This window comes from Nicotiana attenuata, chromosome 10 (assembly GCF_001879085.1).
Source record: "Nicotiana attenuata strain UT chromosome 10, NIATTr2, whole genome shotgun sequence".
In the NCBI taxonomy this organism is placed as follows: Eukaryota; Viridiplantae; Streptophyta; class Magnoliopsida; order Solanales; family Solanaceae; genus Nicotiana; species Nicotiana attenuata.
In genome coordinates, this window is record NC_031998.1 from 18,310,625 (window position 1) to 18,329,940 (window position 19,316).

At 35.6% G+C, this 19,316-nt stretch overlaps 3 protein-coding genes across 4 annotated transcripts; 1 reads left to right on the plus strand and 2 right to left on the minus strand.

Moving 5' to 3' along the window:
* Positions 1,590-6,206, plus strand: LOC109233092 (E3 ubiquitin-protein ligase At4g11680-like). The gene is made up of 4 exons (XM_019398850.1): positions 1,590-2,128; positions 4,353-4,472; positions 4,930-5,260; positions 5,899-6,206. The coding sequence occupies exons 1-4, from the start codon at positions 1,677-1,679 to the stop codon at positions 6,058-6,060; spliced, it is 1,065 nt and encodes a 354-aa protein (XP_019254395.1). The 5' UTR covers positions 1,590-1,676; the 3' UTR covers positions 6,061-6,206.
* LOC109233094 (50S ribosomal protein 5, chloroplastic) lies at positions 7,959-9,961 on the minus strand. Its single transcript, XM_019398851.1, has 2 exons — positions 9,835-9,961; positions 7,959-8,572 (listed from the first exon to the last, which is right to left on the minus strand). The coding sequence occupies exons 1-2, from the start codon at positions 9,908-9,910 to the stop codon at positions 8,220-8,222; spliced, it is 429 nt and encodes a 142-aa protein (XP_019254396.1). The 5' UTR covers positions 9,911-9,961; the 3' UTR covers positions 7,959-8,219.
* Positions 13,725-18,178, minus strand: LOC109233095 (splicing factor 3B subunit 1). 2 transcript variants are annotated; one of them, XM_019398853.1, is made up of 2 exons: positions 18,066-18,178; positions 13,725-17,820 (listed from the first exon to the last, which is right to left on the minus strand). In XM_019398853.1, the coding sequence occupies exon 2, from the start codon at positions 17,758-17,760 to the stop codon at positions 13,984-13,986; it is 3,777 nt and encodes a 1,258-aa protein (XP_019254398.1). In that variant the 5' UTR covers positions 17,761-17,820; positions 18,066-18,178; the 3' UTR covers positions 13,725-13,983. The 2 variants fall into 2 exon arrangements, with proteins under 2 accessions (XP_019254398.1, XP_019254397.1); XM_019398852.1 differs by having other exon boundaries at positions 13,725-17,903.

Genomic DNA, 19,316 nt, shown 5'->3' on the forward strand with positions numbered 1-19,316 from the left:
TTGTCTTAACATCTTCATTTTCATCTACATCTATAATTCATATGCAATATTAATTAGTTAAATATTAAGAATAATTTAAAAACTAATAATATTTAAATTACATAAAAAAATATTATCAGTTTGAGTTTGGGAAAAGCTGTGCAGTCGATTTTCTAGTAACAAGTGTTTGGACATTTTCATAATAAATGCAACTTATGTACTTTATAGGAACTCGCCACGAATGCTAAATGTTGATTCTAATGCTACAATGGTAATAGGAATACTAAGTACATCACGCACCATCACTGAAAGATCAAGATATTTTCTAGAATGGTCCTTCCACTACATGACGACATCCATCTCTTGAAACTTCTCAAGATCAAGTTTTGGTTCCTCTTAGTAAAGATCCTATTCTAACTTTCCATCTCTAGAGACAGTATACTTTTTATTTTTTATATATTTTAAATAAATATTTTATTAGACCCACGGGCGGGCCACGGGCTTACTCGGGTCAGACGTAAAAGCCTCATTTTTAAATGGACTCCAAAATTTTTAGCCTAACCTTGCTAAATTACGGGTTGAGCTGGGCTGACCCAACAGACCAAGTCCACATTGACGGCTCCAAAATATATGGAGACTTTGAGAGGAAAGGTAATTAAGTGTATTATTAAAACTGGATATGCATCCCTTAATCATGCCAGCCAAGACAGAAGGTCATTATATTTTACCTTATCTGATCAAATTAATAGGATACTATTTTGAATCAATGTGAATGTGATTTTCTTTCTTTTCTTGCACTAAAGTAGGATATTGGATTGTATCTTGCTCTTCATTATCGTCCCATCCTTTTCACATGGTAAAACCGTAAACCATCAAATATTGACAAAGAAAGGCTATATCATTATATTTCTAATGTCATGGATAACGATAAAATTGGAGAATTTTTTTAATACCTAAACTCAATTTAGGCGCTAAATACGTATTGATTTATCATGATTAAGTGTTAGATTTGCGTAATAATATTAGTTATTTATCATGATTAAGTGATAGTAGAACTTATATGACAAAATCATATTACACATTTGCTAGTTTGGATTATGTATCGAATCGAGTAAATATTTATCCAAAAGTAATGTACCAAAAATTACAAGTATAACCAATTCATAACAACCCTCTCCCAAACCTTGTCCTCCAACCATGTGTTATGTCTCCATCCTTAGATAGTTGTTTTAATTTATTCTTATTTAGAATTTGTGTCTAGATAAGTAAAATTCATAATAACATCACTATATATACACACTACAAAGAAAAACAGAGTTTTGAATGGAAATGCTTAATTGTTTCACTTGACTTATAAGTTAAAATTGACTTAATTAAACAAATAAATTTGAAAATTAGAGGAAATTATGCAACTCAGATTCTATAATTGTTTTTTTTTTTTTTCCTTTCCTTCACTTCATAATTTATGCATATGACAAATTTGGACCCCGCACTCACAAGAGTGCCAGTGGCACTTACCAAGTATTACCAGAATTTCTGCTGATTTTGCTTTTTCTCTCACCCCACTATATATAGCATTCCACCAGTTCTCACCCAAAACAAAACAACTAGTCATCACTTTCATTCCACCCCCCCCCCCCCACCCCCCACTTCACAAGAACACTTGAACAAGCAAAAAGATTCAAACTTTATGCAGAATGGACCAAGAATTTCAAAGAAATTTAATTAGTGAAAATGGTGGTTTTGAACAAAGCTATTTTAGAGGTTTAGGTACCCCCTTTTCTTGGTATTTTTCAAGAATGGCCTCTTTTTTGAACCCACAAAACCATCATCAAAGTTTTGATGATGATGGGGTTGTTTCTTATGATGATGATTATTCATCACCATTTAGTTATTGTGGATACTCAAGACCCATTGTGGTTCTTGATGTAATATGGAACTTGGCATTTATTTGTGTTTCTTGTTTTGTACTATTGACCACTTTAAGTGAAAGGCCTTCTACTCCTTTGAGACTTTGGATTGGTGGCTATGCACTTCAGTGCCTATTGCATGTGGGTTTTATTTGGATTGAGTTTCAAAGAAGGAGTTTTGATGATTTTGATGCTGTCAATTTTGATGGGGTTTCTTCTTTTTCACTGTTTCAGAGCAGGTAACTCCAGTTCAATTTGTCTGATTTTTAGGGTTTGATAGTTGGTATTGGGTTTAGTTTTTTAATTTTTTTGTCTTACTGGATGGTTTATGCAGCTTTCTAAACAGGGAAATTTTTTTGTTATAAAGAAATAAACTTTGCTTGTAGTTGACCTGTTGCATGGTACTCTATACCTAGGAAAATGTTCATTCTCTTTTCCATTTCATCTTGCACCATTTTTTTACTAGTTTACTGCCATTCTGTGGTTTGTTTTACAATTGTTCTATTTGCAGTAAGTTTTTTGTTTCTCTTTAGGGTTGGGACTGGGATGGGGTGGGAGTGGGGGGTGGATAGTTCATAATCCTAGTTTGACTAGTAAATTGTTGTATTTTGTCTCTTTTCCTTGTTGGGTTTCTGATTTTATTCAATCTTTGCCCTATACCTTTGCTGTCATAGTATTCTTAGTTTACTGACTTTCCGAAGAATAATAATTGGATAGCAGCATAGTGTGCCTTTAACAAAGATGAGGAAGAAAAAGCATCCCTTTTTTGTTAGAATGTGTGAAAGCTATTGCAAGACCCCAGCTTTTGTGGTACATATTACATATATCTCGGGTAACGTCTATCTAGGAGTGCTTATATCAAAAGACATAATTTCCCATTGCTTCCCTTCATTTGAATCTAAGATCCTTTGAAATAAGTGTAGCCTCTAGCTCTATGTGTTTTTCTTTAATAATAATTAAAACCAAGTCTAGCTTCTAGTTCTTGGATACCTAAAAGTTAACCACCTTAACACGGCTTTGTATCCAGAGTGGTCTGTTTTATGGGTAGATTGAAAAGCAAATCTTGTTGCAAGTCGAATGTCCTTAAGCTAGAGTTGTTTCTCTTTGCTTTGTGGTGCCATGACATAACTCATAGAGTGAGGGCCGTGGGATTGAACCATTCTGGTATTGTGTCACTAGGAGTGTAAAGCTCTTTTAGCAGTCTATTTTTACTGGATTTGGTGGATCTCTTTTCAGGAATACTAGGATATTTGAGGTCAATACAGGCCTATAAATTGTATAGCATGAAATGAGATGTCTTTTAACTGTTTCTGGGCTTTAGTTGGCCTTCCTAAGAAATTATTCTTAAGAGGCTATTAAATGAGAACGATTGCCTTTAGTATTTTGGCATCTTTCTGATACATCTCCGTTGAAAAGCATTGTCCATCTGCTCTGAAAATTTTCAGCTATAACTTAAGAGAGCTCATGATTCATCACACATAGACACATACACAAAAGGGACTTTAGAAGAGGTCCTGACTTTCAATCATAGGGAAATCTAGGGACTTTTTCTCAAATGGTCAATTTTGATGGAGATTTTCCGGAGTTAATAGTCCTGTTTGTCCATGTAGGGATAAGTGAGACTTAGAACCTCTAGTTTTAGAATCCCTAAGTTGTCTTTGAAAACAAAGTATTAGTAGGAGTGAATTGGACTCCAGTAGAGTCCAATTGAATAGAAGATTCATATAGCCGAATTAGACTAGTTTGGGATTTAAGTATAGTTGATTGATTGATTGATATATCTTGTCAACAAAAACTCTAATGCAAATGCAGGCGCTGGCAAGGGTATTCTATCCCTAACTTCGCTAAGCCGATATCATTGCTCTTACTTAAAATAGTACATGCATCTTTCCTTTTTTGGAGAAGATTTGGTTGATAATCTTTTCTCCTCCATTGCGTCTAGCGTTATTTGCCCTTGTCTCTTAAGATTTAGATTTTCCATCTTAAGAAGGAAACATCGGAAGAAAAGGGTAGTAATATTTTAACCCAAATTCTTGGGTTAGAGATTATAATACTGAATTGACATTCAGCTGTGGTTGTTAGCGTGACGTATCAATATGCCCGAGCTTGTTTGCACCAATAACCACCCCACTCCCACTACACCACAATAGAATGATAATAAAAGAAGAAAAAAGGGCAAAAAGATCAATTACTTTGTTGTTAAAGCTCAAGAGAGGGAAAGAAAAGAAAATGGCAGCGGCTCTTTTTCTCTCCTTCCCAAAAATATCGACAGTTCATATTTCAATGCTACTTCACTTTCGAGCTCCTCTTTTGCCCAGCGTATAGATATTTTGCTTTGTTTTAGTCCTGGAGTTCATGAACTAAAGCTCAAAATTCTGATTGACCTTTACTATTTTGATTGTGAAATGTTATCACTCTTAATAGATGAAATTTATGTACTTAACTTTCTTCTTTTTGTAGCAGCATCATGAAGAGGCTGGAATCAGTTAATACTGTGGTTTCATCTATCTGGTGGGTGTTTGGCTTTTACTGGATTGTTATAGGTGGCCAGCCACTTCTGCAAGACTCACCTCGTCTTTACTGGTATGAGCTATGCTTTTAGAATTTGAAGCTTTTTTTTTCTTTGTAATTACTTCTGTGAGCCACGATTTCCCTTCCTCCTATCCCCCCAAAATCAATGAACAAGAAAAATTAGGAAAATATACAGAGCTTGACTAAATGGAAGCTTCCCTAGATGTATGTAGCTGAAGAAATTAAGTGGTGGTTATTATTTCGACACTTTCCATTTACACATGTATGTTTATTTCTGAAAAGTATGGGTGCAAGACTTATCTTTTTTGCTTTTATAATATTTGTATAATAGACCCTTCTGGCCCTTCCCTGGACCCCGTGCATAGCGGGATCTTAGTGCACCGGGCTGCCCTTTCTTTAATATTTGTATAATGTATGTGTGTGTATGTGTATGGTGGGAGTGGCAGGGCAACTTAAAAGTATCAGTATGTTTGATAGCTTAAATAACAGTATCCTTAAATTGTTGCAGGTTATCAGTGGTCTTCCTTGCATTTGATGTGTTCTTTATGGTCTTTTGCATTGTGATGGCATGTGTACTCTTCTTCGCGCTCTTTTGTTTCTTTCCATTTATAGCAACAGTTGCATATGCCATGAGACTTGGAGATGGAGCATCTGAAAATGATATCAAGACTCTTCCCAAGTATAGATATGGTCAATCAAATACTTCAGGGAACCTTGTAAATGTGAAGACAGGAGAAGATCGCTTAAATGTTAGTGCGAAGACAGGAGAAGATCACTTAGTATCACAGTTCAACAGTAGTGATTCTGTACCTGAGCTTGCTCTTCAACCAGATGATTCTGTAAGCATGTTTCCTCCATTTGAATCTTTTCCTCTTAGTTTACTGTTTTCTCTTCTCTTGTGTTTGCTTAATTTGAATTAAGGATAATACTGTAAGTGTGGAGGGAAGTAGGCTCTTTAAACTGTTATTAGAAACATAGAGAGATACAATTATTAGGAGACTCTGGAGACAGAGAAATAGAGAAGACTTTCTTCGTAACTAAGGAAATCTTTTGAAGTATCGAGAACGAAGATTCTAGTGCGAGTTGTTTCGAGATCATTGAATGAAGGAACCTGGATTTTTCTCAGATTTATTTGACAAGGGCACTATTTCTCGAAGTGTAAACGTACAAGCTATTTTGCTCCGAATCTGTCTCTAAGTTTTGGCTATTTAATTTGGTATCCAATTCAATGAGCTATTTTCTTCTCTTTATCTGATATTACTTTAATATGGATTTTAGAGTGGAAAAAGTAGAAGAAGGGAGAGTCAATGTCATATCCAGATGGAGTAGTTTGAGTTATATCTTTCGAGGAAAAACAGGATGATCCACCTTTCTTTCTAGAATCTATCATGCTCTGTTGAAAAGAACCCCAAAAGCTTTGCAACTTGTGTCAAACTATATTGTTTTTTGACCATAGTTGCTAACTTTTTTGACACAGGAGTGCTGCATATGCCTCTATAAATATTTGGATGGAGTAGAGCTATGTGTCCTTCCCTGCAATCATCATTTCCACCATGGATGCATTAGCAAATGGCTAAGGATAAATGCAACCTGCCCACTCTGCAAATTCAATATTCTTAGGGCTGAAACTCTAGTCTGACTATTTTTGTCAATCAAAAGACTTGAGATTATACACAGAAATGTTAGCTTTTCCATATCTAATGGCAATATGTAATGTATTTAATGATCTGATTTGTACACTCCTTTTTCAGCGCAGTATTGATAATGGAGTTTAGGTTCTATGCACTTCACTTGACGGAATAAAAACTACTTAAAAGATAATTACAGGTAAAGTATATGATACAACAACTGTGCCTCAGAGTTAGGATTGATTTGTATGGATTCTAATTTCTCCTTAAGCTCAAATCAGGTCATCAAAATCAAAACCCTTCACCTCTGGTCTGAATTGTAAAAAATAAATGGTACTTTGCATTTTCTTTAACATTATCAGTGTATATGACTTTTTATCTTTGATAATATTAATAATTTCGCCATTGATGTGGCTGATAAGTAGGCTGACGCAAGCAAACTGGATAAAAGCAACTTAGTGGACTGTAATTTGATAATTGCAGTGGAAAAAGTCGGTGGAGTTGCACCTTTTCGCCTTAGTCTCATCATCAGTGAATTATCCAATTTCACTACTATGGCCATTCTACGTACTAATTTCGCATAGGGGCGTAGGGTTGGACCAAAGTTACTGCCTTATTTAGATTGGGAATCCAGAGATTTGTTCTCTGAGCCTATAATTGAATAGATGGACTTGGACTTTAAAAGAGGGAAAATGACATTGAATAGCCACTCTCAAAATAATAGCTGAAAAAATGTTTATTTTTTTTGTATATATATACATTATGTATGTTACATACAAAAAATTTATATACTTTTTCGGCTACTGAATGTAAATAGTTTCTGCTGCGGGTACAAGTGAAAAAAAGCCCGAAAGATTTGGCTTACAAAATGCATCCAGAACCAGATGATAATGCTCCTGCTTAAGTATTTAAACCTTCAGACTTGACAAGGAATTTACTGCTCAGAATAAAGGGTGACTGTAGAATTAGAGGCAAGATAATAAGATCATAGCTCCAGAAGGTGTTTTATAATTAGGGAAAACCATAACTGGAAAAGATACAAATAATCTACAGGCACAAGTGTTGGGCAGAATATGAATGACCACTTTGATTTGAAGGAGACTAGTCAAATAGATTTACTTCTAATTAAGTAAATCAATTTACTTTTTACAGGTTAAGTTGCTCAAAATGCAAACTAGATTGGCATAAAGTAATTTGTTTTTTCCTGAATCATAACCTCATACCATTGGAAAATAATGTTGGTTCAAGCAGATGGTTTCAAAAGTTTACCATTACAATTAGTCCGATCAAAGGTTTCAGGATAGTTGTTTTGTACTTCCTCTAATGAGAACATCAGTACAAGAGCAGCTAAGAGCTTATGACTGCAACAAAGAGGTTTTCCAAATTTCAGCACAAGGATACTCATAAGATGCAAGCAGGGATTGAGCTTCAAGGTTATATTTCGAGGAACAAAGATTACTCCATTGTCTTCCAGGCAATACAATTACATGTAGCCATACCCTAAAGTCACAATACCAAGTCCTAACTAACATATCCAAAATAATGATCAGAGAGCCATGGACTCCATATGCACCTAGCAAGTCTCATCAGTTTAGTGATGATGGTCTATTTACTCGAGGAAACTTCCAAGCTTTTGAATGCCAAACTTGATAATGTAGATACTTGGTTTCAATTTCCAAGTCTGAATCAAATGAAGAACTACCAAAAAGCACTGGGAACATCACTAAACCAAGCTAGTCTTGTTATCTACTTGCCTAATCCTCTAATGTGACAATTAGTACCAATTTCCAGAGCCACCAACATGTGTTACAGGAAATAAAACCTCCAAAAATTCAGACATAGCTCCCAGAAAAAAACTCAACAAAATGAGCAAAAGGGAACTCCACAAACAGAAAATGAAGAATGACCGTCCATGGAATATATCCAAGGGAACTTCCTGAATCACCATTAGAAATTGCATAGGATGTTTCTCAATCAAGTAATAACAAGTACAAACTCAACCCCTAACATATTCGATCACAAAATTAAGAAATTTAATCAGGAAAAGAATCTAATTAATTTCTTGAAATTTTAGATACAGATTGAAGAAAATTATCTTAAGGTCACAGCATTGCATTAATAGAAGGGACACAAGACAGCAGATAAACCTGCAAGATATCTCAGGTTAAGCCTAGACATTCTTGTTCTTCTTCATCTTAGAAGGTGGCCATCGCCCTTTCTTCCTTAGGTGGCGCTTCCTAACGAGTCTCTTCCTTCGTAGTCTGATCTTCTTTGCCAATTTCATTTTCATCTTTTGATCAAGCTTTTGCTGAAGCTTAGACTCCAGGGGCAGATTCTCAACAGGCACACTTTCTTCATTGTTCTCTGGTGCCGGCTCAGGATTATCAGAACCCACACTATCAATGTCCGCAGCTGCCTTGGCGATCAATGCACCTCTCTTGTTGAAGATAAGAGGTGCTTGAATATGGTAATTGGCATATGACTTTAGTTTCAGAGTAATGTGACTGTTGCACAACCTGGAGGCTAATACAGAATAGATTACCATGTTCAGAAACCTTTTAGAGTGGGTCACATGAACAACCAAAAGAACAATCTAGTATACTTTCTTTTTCTTCTTTTTCCCCTTCTGATTTCCAAGAATCCACCATATATCAGAAAAAACGTGCCCCCCATTTTCTCATAGATATAGATTTCCCATCAGTCGCCAACTTTGGCTTGAATTATACTATCTATGTAGCGTAAAATCATGTATACTGAATATATCCTTGTTTGGAATAGTCAAGTGATGTATGTGCACAGAAAAGAATACCAGTAATTTCGATGGAATGCCTGAAAGACAGTGCACCATCAGAAAAGGGATGGAATCACATAAAGGCGCCCATTAGCATCAAATTGTGATGGACAGTTCGAATCCAATATAATGAGAAATGTAAGCCCCGACACCCACCCACCTGCCCGCCCACCCACCCGCAAAATCAACTTCGTTTAATCTGAAATTAGTTGAATTCAGCTACATGAATCCTCTATATTAATTTGCTCTACTCACATTCATTTGAATAGAATACAACTCAACTCCCTCTGTCCCAAATTATGTGACACTATTTCATTTTTAATCTATCCCAAAATGAATGAAATAATTTAACTTTAATTTCGCATTTTATCCTTAATGAGATGATTTATAGCCACAAAAATGTCTATGGATTGTTTTAGACCACAAATTCCAAAATTCTTTCTTTCTTAAACTCCATTTTCAGTCAAACACACTCACATAAATTGGGACCGAGGGAGTAAAGATTTTGTCTTATAAGTCAAATTAGGGGTTCTTTATAAACGGGGATAACAAAAGCCTAACACACTTGCCTTTTTTGGCAACCAAACAAGCAAAAAGGATACTCTTCCCAAATTGCATAGTACATAGCAAGGAAACAACTAAGGGGACAAAAAGCTGAAGAAATAAGAAAGGCCCAAAACCCAGCTCGAAAACCTAATTCAAAATCTCTAGAAAAAGAAAAAGAAAAGAAAATGCGATCAACAACATGTATCGAGTATTCAAAGCACAACACAGTCAACTATAATGAATTAAGAAAATCCATTTTTTTTTTTGGAGAATGGTATATATTAATGAAATAAGAAAAATTCAAGCAGCTGCAAAACAAAAGAGGAATTCAAGCAGAAAACCCAGAATCCAAAATCCCGTTAACAAGGTCACAAGAAATAGCCCGAAATAAAAAATAATACAGTTGCAGAGTATTGATTGGAGAATGTTATTAAGCAATAATACTTACATGGGAATGCAGAAGTAGAGGAAGAATGAGAGGAGAGAGGAACAGAGGGAGCAGTGGTGAAGATAAGGAGAGACATTTCCCCTGCTGTTTTGAGATTGTTTTTTCGGATAAGCTTATTCTACAGCAAGATATATGAACACTGGGTTTTACTTGGCAATTTTACCACCTCCCTTTTAAATTTTTATATTACATTGCGCAAAGGGAATGTTACTTTGTTTTTTTTACATGATATTAGTGATATTGGAAATAAATAGAAAGAATTACAAGAAAATACACATGACTTCGCACCATAACAAAAAATGGTTTATGTTTTTAAGTTTTACCCTACATAGCTCATATTGTACATATTTTGAAAACACTAACTCTTGCAAATTTAAAATTTGTGTTCTTACAACCATTGCTTCTAAAAGCTATGGAGTTAAATCTTTGTTCTCACAACTATTGCTTTCACTCTCTCTTCTTCTCACATCTTCTACATATGATTCAAGTTGACGTTCGCCATTACTGCTTCTTTCTCTATATCATCTGGTTGCAATGTAAAAAAATCGAAGAGTACGTAAAAGTCCACCATTGAAGGTTATTCAAAGCTTTGCTTTCAAAAATAGAATTTTTTTAGTTTGCTAGTTATTTGGATTGGGTGTTGTTCCAATTCATTGAAAATATCAAAAGGTGTTCAAAGTTTAAATTTGAAGTGATTTGGAGTAGATTTAAGCAAGATTTGAGTTAAATTTCAGAAAAGACGTCAGTTTTTTGTATAATTATGTATAATCTTGTATAATAGTGTATATGAGTGTATAAACACAACTTATACACTATTATACACTTTTATACACCTTTATAAAAGCGTCTGTAGACGAACTTCTTCCACGATTTTCAGTTGTAATTCTTGTTCAAAACCAGTCCAAATCTCCATTAAATGACTTCAAATTTTATATACAACCTCCTTATACAATTTCTAACAAGTCTAAATAATACCCACTCCAAATTTCTCACAAAATCAAATTCAAAATTTAAACCCACATATTTAAGCTTGTAAAAATCTAATTTTCACCACCCAAATGGATTTGGTTTGTTGAACTAATATTTGAGTCACAGTTACTGATTCGAAAATTAACTTAAAAGCTTGAGCAATCTTTTTTAAAATTAAATAGTAATTTTGAGAACCTATTGGAGTTGGATGTTGAATCTTAGCCTATATTTTTGGGCTAGTTGGTTGTAAATTGAAATATGGGCTATAAAATTGAAAAGTAGGAAACTCTGTTGTTCTTATGTGAAATTTTCCCAAATAAATATTGAAAAATAATACTAGATAAATATTGGTCAAATACAAATTTTTGGTCGAAATTAATTGCATTCCTTAACCAAATTCAAAATCGCTGAGAGGTAATATTCATTCATTGAATTTTAAGGCTAAAGATTTATCATCTCTATGGGATTAAATCCCAAGTTATTGTGAAGTAAAAAATCGATAAGATTATGGAAGTAAATATTCTTGCATTTATTGCTACTGAATTATTTATTCTAGCTTCTATCGCTTTTCTACTTATCATTTACGAAAAACAGTCAGTCAAAACGATTAATTATCAACTAATTTGAATGAAACTTAACTTCTGAGTTCTTAGCCAAAATTGACGAAATAAAGTGAAAAAGATTCTAATTTCATGTCTTATATAGATAGTATGGTAGAAAGAAAGATTCATCTATTTCTACGTACCATACTATTTATTAGTTAAATTGTAGTTATAAAGTTGCACCCTAGAATAAAATAAAAACTAGAAGCCGCATTTGATATGGATTTATAGATCAACCTACAATATTATCTTGATATATCTGAATATCAATTCTATATATGGGATTGATATAGCATTCAATTTTATTTATTTGCTATATCTATTTGTTCTTATGTCTTAAGTTTGAATTACTAGATTTTTTATTTCCAATCTGAATCTCGGTATCTATTGAAAGAATCAAATCAATGAAGGAAAACGATAGATATAGGCAGATTCAAAAAATCACGTATTAATATTTTTTTTTTAACATTCCTAAGAAGTAATTGAGTGAACAAAGAAAAATATTATCAAGACAAGTGAATAGATTGACCTTGAAACAATAACGATTAGTTACTCTTGCTATAATACAAGCTCGTATTTTATATTTGTTACCCTTTCTCAATGCTGAAAAACAATTTGAAAGAATCGAGTCGATCGCTAGAACTACTGATTTTATAGCTCGAAATTAATAGGCTTACTTTTTCTTCACTTGAATCATAATTACAAGAATCTAGATTTGAGTATCGTGTGCCGTAGGAAAAATAAATCAGAAAAAAGATTTCATTTTTTATTGAATTGAACGTGTTCATTCATTTTAAGTACTTTAGCATATTTTCTCATACTAATTTCTATTCTACCTTTCCGGAGTTCATTCTCGAGGGAACTCCATTTAAATTTACATTCCAAGAAAAAAAAAAGGAGGGGGAGGGGGGGGGGGGTGGTCTACTGAAATAGAACCAATGATGTCGAGAGCATCTTCATTCCTACATAAAATGGTAGATGTAAAAATTCACAACGAATCTTGTCGTTCAAGTCGCACGTTGCTTTCTATCACATCGTTTCAAACGAAGTTTTACCATAACATTCCTCTAAGAACCGATATGAAATTGATTCAATTGTGGAATGAATAGTCATTGTTTGGGCTGTTGTATAAACACCATAATCTGTACTTTGTTCTATATCTATATACTTAGATGTAAGTTACTATAGAGATAGGTGGATAAATATTTTCTTTAGTGAGACTATATCGCTAATATTAATTTATCTAACATATCAATTAATATATAAATTATTCATTTAACATATTAATATTAATATATAAATTATTAATTATTTATTTAACATATTAATTAATATATAAACTATTAACTAATATTTAATATATATAATATTTTATTTAAATATATTTATATAAATAAATTTATATAAATAAGACAAATAAATGAGTCCTGTTTTATTCTGCATCTTCACGTGATTCAATAGGAGAGATCGACCTATTTCATAATATATATTAGTTTGAGACAAGATACATTGTATGAAAATTTAGAATTTCACTAATTATTTAAAATTGTGAAAATAGTGAAATTGTGATTTAAAAGAAGTTAAAGTAGGTAGGTAAATAATGAAAATGAGAAGATAAAAGATACTATATATCTTATCTCATGTTAAATAAGTCTCGACTCTCACATAAGTCTCTAGTCTAAATGATAAATCCCGACAAGCTAAAGGGTTGTATTCAGCCCAAAGTGCATAGATTGGTTCCTTACCATAATTGATGTTTGTACAATATAATCATTAAGTTGTAGATACTATTACTAGAATCGTATATATGCTTTGAAACATGTCACGTCAACTAGGAAAGAGTTACTGTGGATGTTTTTAAACAAGATTAGTTATCCTTCTGTAAAAATTAAAGTGAAAAATAAAAAGGCAATATAGCAAACAAAAGAGTAGCAATATTGCACCCCCTACCATTCTACCCACGTTTGTTAGATTAAGGTGAAAAATGGACGATTAAGGTTTTGAAGGAGGGGGCAGATATGCTCTCATAGAATTTTTCAGTGTAAATCTAACTTAAAAACTGGTCTTTTGATCACAAATTAATGGTCAAGGATCAAGAATATGACAATTTCCTACAACCTCATTTGATATGTCTGAAGCTGTCTTGGACTTGGGTGCTCTTCCAAACACGTCAGTCAAAAAATTGACAACTTCAAATTAATATAGTATGAAACGAAAACTGTCTTTTAGTAGCTTTTTTTTTTTTCTTCATGAGATTTGGTAAATTATTTATAACCATCAACTAAAGCTCAATGCATCAGATTGGTGCACCTCATGAAATAAGCTAAAATAGCAAAAACAGTAGAGATCCCTAGAACACTTGATACAAAATCTTAGTATTCCTTAAAGTATGTCATGCAATAAGGAAGATAAGATACTACACTACATCTCAAGAGGAGCTTATGTCTCAAAAGCAACAACCAGAACACCAAGCTTACATCACAAGTCTTTAACAAATAATAAAGACTATTACACTACATTACGCTGCAACAAGGAAAACAGCTTTAAAAATGGTAAACCAGCAATAAGAGGCGAATATCTAAATAAACATGTTGAGCTCAGGCCTACTGAAAACATTGGTTTCATCATCTTCCAGAATGGGATAAGCAGCTACAAGTGCATCCTGAGCGCCAATGTACAGCGAATTGTAAATCTTCCAGTACACTTCCCTAACTTTCCTTGCTGGATGGAACAACCCCTGCAGACAATAGTTAAGGATTACGGCTGCTCCCAGTGCAACCCTCATTCCTTCAATGGCTTCCATAACTGCATTGATCACATGTGGAGAAGTCTCAAAAATGTTTGGCCAGACGTAGTTCAAAAGGTGGACAAGCGCATCTTCACATCCAAGACCAGCAACTCCAAGAGCCATGTGCTTCACAGCAGAGGCAGCAGTCTGCCTGTGTACAAGATCTCTGTCCATTAGAGCATCTTCCAATAATGGAGTCACAGCATATATATAGTCCTTGCCCATTTCTCCAATGTACTCGAAAAGGAAGGAGAGAGATTTCAAGACACCATTCTGGACATTAAGCTCGGGGACTCGATACTCGTTCATCAAGGCAGGCAAGACTGTAAAGGGAGAACAGGTTTCTGCAACAATAGCAATGGCAACAGTGGTGCAGACACGGTTCTGACGTTCCTGCACCTTAAGGTTGTTCAACAATGTTGCAAGCACATCCTGAGGCCCAATAGCCTTAGCAATGTACCCAAATGTGTTCACTGTTGCTCGACGGATACCTTTCTTGTGGGCTTTAAGCATCTCAAGAAGCTCAAAACAAATTCTCATCCACTCCCTTGCAGGAACAAATTCAGCTCCACGATCTGCAATTCGACCAACAAGGTCAATACAGTTCTCCTGAACTTTCTCGTGACGATTCTTCAAAATTGGGGTCAACCGAGGAAGCAAGTCCTTAATTGGAGGTGTCATCTTGGTCATACCAATAACATTCACAATAGCCTTGAGAGCCCCCAGTATAGATCCTAGAACTTCTGGGTATTCTTCTCCCAAGTACTCATACAAAACAACACCAAGATGGCCCATTAGTTGCTCTTCCCCACACTGCTTCATAACCACTGCAATTCTGGATATCAGATCTGCAGCTTGCTGTCTCACCTTTGCACTCTTGTTGTTCAGTCGCCATTTTATGGTACCACAAATCTGAGGAAGGTATGGTTTAACTCTTTGGCCAAGTGCATTTACAACAGCGCCAAATCCGTTAAGCATCACATTGGCATCGTCACTGGTCTGCTCTTGGAAGGCATAAAGGATTCCATCAATTAAAAGCTCTTCCAATCGAGCATCAATATCAGATGCACCAAGATTTGCAACCACCTTCTCAATGGTCTCCATGACCATTCTTCGGTATGGTTCACTTTCATCTTTAAGGTCTTCCACAATTCTCCCAACTATATCAGCTACACCAACTTTGTTCGCTATCTCCACAGTGGTTTCAACAAGCTGCTTGTAGTTTCTGCGGTCCAAAGCCATTCTTCTGACCCAGAAGTTCCTGAAGAACTCTGGAAGTATGTCTTGACGGATGTAATCCGGCTCCACACCTTCTGTACTCACACACTGCTTCACCACTTTCAACACAATTTTCTTCATCTCCTCATCAGGTGATTGAAACTCACGAATAAGAATAACCATAACTTCTTTGGTATAGTAGCTGGCATATACAGCATCCATAAGAGGAATGATGAAACCTATAGCCTTTAAGAAGGCAGCCAAAACCTTGCCACGATGTGATCTAATACCCTTCCATAAGGGCTTCAAAACTGAATCAAAACTCTCAATACCGTATGGCGCAGCAGCTTCAGCAAGAGCAGCCAGAGAAAGAGCTGTAATAGTTCTGACCTTCTGGTTCTCATCATTGAGACCATGTTCAATAATTTCCACCAAAGACCTCAAATGTGGAAGAACAGCACAACCAATGAGAATAGCGATCTGCTGAACAATCTTAATACCTGTATGACGAGCCTGCCAAGACTTCTTACTTTGACAAACTGCTTTCAGGAACGGCAGCAAAGCAGGAATACCGAGTGCAGACGCTACAACACTAAAAGCTCGAGCAGTCGTGTTCCTGACATACTCATCAATGTTGTCAATATCTGGACGCATGGCAGCAATCATAGTAGCCAAGCCAGCTGCCTTGCTAAGATTAGATATAATTTCCCTTCCTTCAACACGAGCATAATAATCTTCATCAATCAGAAGAGGTTCAATCACGACAAGAATCTTGTGCACATACGGGCGAACCAATTCATCCAATTTGTAGAGTACCCTATCAATAACTTTAACCAGCAAGTGCCTTTCTTGGTCTTCCAATGTGGGTTGCATGAGCAATGGCAGAATTCGATTAAATAAGGGCCCCGCACCAAATTCTCTGGCCTTATCAGTAAGCTGTCTCAAAGCAGTTTTCCTCTGAGGGGGTGTGCCGTTTTTAACCTTGAGCAGAAGCTTCATAATCTTCCGCTCCTTTTGTTCGTCGGGAGACAACTCCTCTTCATCTTCCTCGTTCAACAAGGAACCAAAATACTGATAATCCTCAGGCTTCATAAATGGCAAGCCACCAGGCATTTCTTTTGGTACATCAAACTGTTGACCCCGATTTTCCTCAGGAATAGAATACAAGGGAGTCCCTATAGGAGTAGGTGTGGCAAGCAGCTTCCTGGCAGGTGTTCTAATGGGAACATAAGATGGTGGAGGCTCCAAAATCTTATAACCTTCCTGAGGAAACATTGCATCAAGCTCCTCATCAGTCAAGGGCCGATTTCTCTCTTCAATGTCCTTCTCCCACCTCATCAAATTGTATTGTTCAGGAGTCATCGGACCACGCAAATTGATGGCCCCAGGGGTTGGTGTAGCTAATTCAACTCCCCCAACAGGAGTAACACCTGGTGTATATGCTGCTGCCGGGGTAGCACCTGCCATGGGAGTTGCACTTCCCATAGTGGCTGGAGTCTCATCCCACCTTGACCTCTGTCTTTTAGGTGTGGGGGTAGCAAGACCTGCCAGCTTCGGTGTAGCATCCCAAGACATACCAGCTGGGGTTGCTCCTGGAGTAGCACCACCAGCAGGGGTAGCATCAGAATCAGCAACCCTACCAGGCGTGGGAGTCTCATCCCACCTATTCTTCTTCACCGAAGGAGTTGCATCACCGACCCTGCCGGGTGTTGGGGTTGCATCCCACCTCCCAATACCAGGAGTTGAGTCAGGCAAATCCCAATCTGACCCAGCTTTGGCCTTCTTAGCACCACCATCATCCTGAGATTGGTCCCACCTATTCCTCCTCTTCTGAGCTGGCTTCTCAACCTCCTCCTTCTTATCCGCCGCCTTCTCCTGCTCTTCCTTCTTCTTCTTTGCAATCTCCTTCATCAACTCTTCCTTCTGTCTCTTCAAAGCCTCCTCCCTCATGACATCCGCATAGGTCCTCACTTCCGGTCCCGGGGTCTTATCCAAAAAGGGATCATTCCTCTCAGGGGAAATCACACGATTCAACCTCCTCCTCCTGTAATCATCCTCCCTATCAATAATCTTACTCGGTTTGTTAAACCCCGTTGGCTCATCCTCTTCCCCAGCCCGCGGGGCCTCCTTGAAGAACTGTTTCGGAGCAGTGAACGATGCCATCTTCCTGGCAACCTCATTCTCCGTGTCGAAAGTATCATCATCATCATTCACTGGTATCGACTTCTCATAACCCTCAAATCGGTTGGTATTATACAGATCAGTATCAAAAGTCACCGAATTCATAGAGGCGAGCTGCTCCTCCATCTTCTTCCTCTCCTCTTGTGTCTTCTGAATCTCATCATCCATTTTTATATGCTCAATCAATCAAGAGTTCCTCCAGCACCCGAAGCTTCAAAAACCCTAACCCTAATTGAAGATTTATTGAACCACCAAATGTAAGCTGAATCAGGATAAATAAAGGAATATGCTGATATTCACTAATTAAGCACCTGAATTCACAGAGAAAATTTAACAAATAATAAGAATGTTAGCAACTATATAATATAATCAGTTTGAACATTCATAAAAGTTCAAAACCAATCGCAAAAACCAGATTAACATGATAGGATAAAATTCAGGGATTTTAATTTATAGAAGCATTTGAAGAATACCTGATAGAATAGGATAATATTCCGAGCCCTAGTGCTCGCCGGCGTTGTGGAGTGGGGGTCTTACTATATGTTGAGAGCGAGGTAAGATTATATGACAGTTGAAAGATCCGTACACCGCCTCCGGAGTGTCGGCTATATGGACTACCCGACCCGTTGAAGGTATATGTAAATAATCTGGATTCTGGCTAAATAAGGATTAAAAATTACGCCTCAATTTCAATTTTCAAGTTAATTAAAATCGAATTTCACTATTTATTATCGCTTCATTTAGACTCATCGTTATTTATAACGTTATGTTGTTTGCATAAGGAAAAAATCCCCACATATTATTGCTACTTTTAGTTGGCATAAAAAAATAATTTTCATATATCTATATCTATATCTATATCTATCTATCTATATCTATATCTATATCTATATTATATTAAAAGCACGAAGGCCCTTAGTAAAATGTCGTTCGCCTTTTTTACCCATTAAAAATAGATTCCACAGTGGATAAATTGGTAATTTAATTATTAGTTTAAAATCAATTAAATTATTAATTATAATTATTAATTCTTTCCTTATTTAAACTATGTAAAAAATCTAAATATTTTAAGAATTCAAAATCAACTATGATTTTCTTTACATAAATTCTTTCCTTATTTGAATTATAGTAATATAATTTTTATCCTTCCATATTATTTGACTTGATAGTATAAAAAGACTTGCTAATTAGTAGTACTTTGCCTACGAAATGTGATTGCTCCTTAGTAGGTGAGTTCTTTATACTTTTTTCGATCGTTCTATAGAATATTGTTGTTATCTTTGGAGTTTTTTCTTGTTTTAAATGATTTTATATGGCTTTTGGAAGAATTATTTTTCATTAATGTCTTTCTCTTTTCTTATTGACCATCCAATTCAACTTTTCAGGAGTAAAAGAATATGCTGATTTTGGATTAAAGATGTTACACATTTAAAGACTAATGTAGTTCAATATGGATTTCTGTGACTAATCTGCAGGTTTTCTTTCTTAGTCAGAAGCTTCTAAAATCTTTGAGGCTACCTTCTTTCATGTTCTTACTTTACATCCAATTTAATTTTCGTTTAGTAATAAAAGATTATGCCTTTTGAGATTTTGGGTTAAAAGAGAATTTCTCATGTTTGACAAAAAAAATTCAAACACCATTGTAATTTTTTCTACGTTACAATCAAATATTTCATGCTTAAGATGAGCTAATATTAAGAATTTTGATCAATTTATCCATACTA

Bases quoted from the DNA above. Each gene is read 5' to 3' on its own strand.
- LOC109233092 (XM_019398850.1), top strand. From the start codon at position 1,677: ATGGACCAAGAATTTCAAAGAAATTTAATTAGTGAAAATGGTGGTTTT. The intron at 4,473-4,929 runs GTATGAGCTATG...AAATTGTTGCAG, and splicing joins GACTCACCTCGTCTTTACTG to GTTATCAGTGGTCTTCCTTG. The intron at 5,261-5,898 runs GTAAGCATGTTT...TTTTTGACACAG, and splicing joins CTCTTCAACCAGATGATTCT to GAGTGCTGCATATGCCTCTA.
- LOC109233095 (XM_019398853.1), bottom strand. From the start codon at position 17,760: ATGGATGATGAGATTCAGAAGACACAAGAGGAGAGGAAGAAGATGGAG.
- LOC109233094 (XM_019398851.1), bottom strand. From the start codon at position 9,910: ATGTCTCTCCTTATCTTCACCACTGCTCCCTCTGTTCCTCTCTCCTCT. The intron at 8,573-9,834 runs GTAAGTATTATT...ATTCTGTATTAG, and splicing joins CTCTACTTCTGCATTCCCAT to CCTCCAGGTTGTGCAACAGT.